At 45.9% G+C, this 621-nt stretch overlaps 1 protein-coding gene across 1 annotated transcript in view; it reads right to left on the reverse strand.

Annotated features, from left to right (window-relative positions):
* Window positions 1–621, reverse strand: part of CUNH1orf167 (chromosome unknown C1orf167 homolog) — a gene marked incomplete at its 3' end in the record, with an annotated part of 21,113 nt that overhangs the window by 18,338 nt on the left and 2,154 nt on the right. Inside the window, exon 4 of the mRNA XM_027770675.1 lies at window positions 464–603. Within this exon, the coding sequence (XP_027626476.1) occupies window positions 464–603 (140 nt within the window). The remainder of the gene's footprint in view (window positions 1–463; window positions 604–621) is intronic.

A 621-nucleotide genomic window follows, 5' to 3' on the forward strand; every position in this document is an offset into this window, starting at 1 on the left:
AGCACACACACACTTCATAGCCAAAAAAAAAAAAAAAAGTCTTTCTGAAAAAAATCAGACATAAAGCAAATAAGAATATTGGAAAGAAAAATAAAAGGGAAAAACAGTAGGGAGAATTTTTTTAAATTATCATAATATCCTATTGAGTTGTCAGGAAAGTCATGACACACTTTAGCATAGAAAAATATGGAAAATACCTTACAACTAATATTAAACAGTTGCCAAACTGTCCATTGCATGGCTAAGCCATAACTTACTCCCTCACTGCTGAGCTTTTGCAGGGATAAATGATGACACAGGGGACATCTTTTTGCACAAACCTTTGTCCACATCTACTCATTTCATCCTCATCCTCATCCTCTTGTGGGGGGAAGGAAATGAGAGACAGCAAGGCGGCGGGGGGCTGGCCACTAGCTGCCCAGTGCCTGGGTGACAGAGACTGACTCTGGGTGTCCCAGTCTACCTGCTTCTCCAGGTGGGGTCCACCACTGCCTTTCTTCCCAAGAAGGGGCCTTGGTCCTGGCCTCCCCTGGAAGGTGGGGGTCCTGCCACAGCCTGGTTGTAGGGCTGCCCCTGTTTCTGCTGCACGGCCAAGCTTTTCCACTGGGTCAAGAGAGAAGG

This window comes from Tupaia chinensis, unplaced genomic scaffold (assembly GCF_000334495.1).
Source record: "Tupaia chinensis unplaced genomic scaffold, TupChi_1.0 Scaffold000146_1, whole genome shotgun sequence".
Taxonomy (NCBI): domain Eukaryota; kingdom Metazoa; phylum Chordata; class Mammalia; order Scandentia; family Tupaiidae; genus Tupaia; species Tupaia belangeri.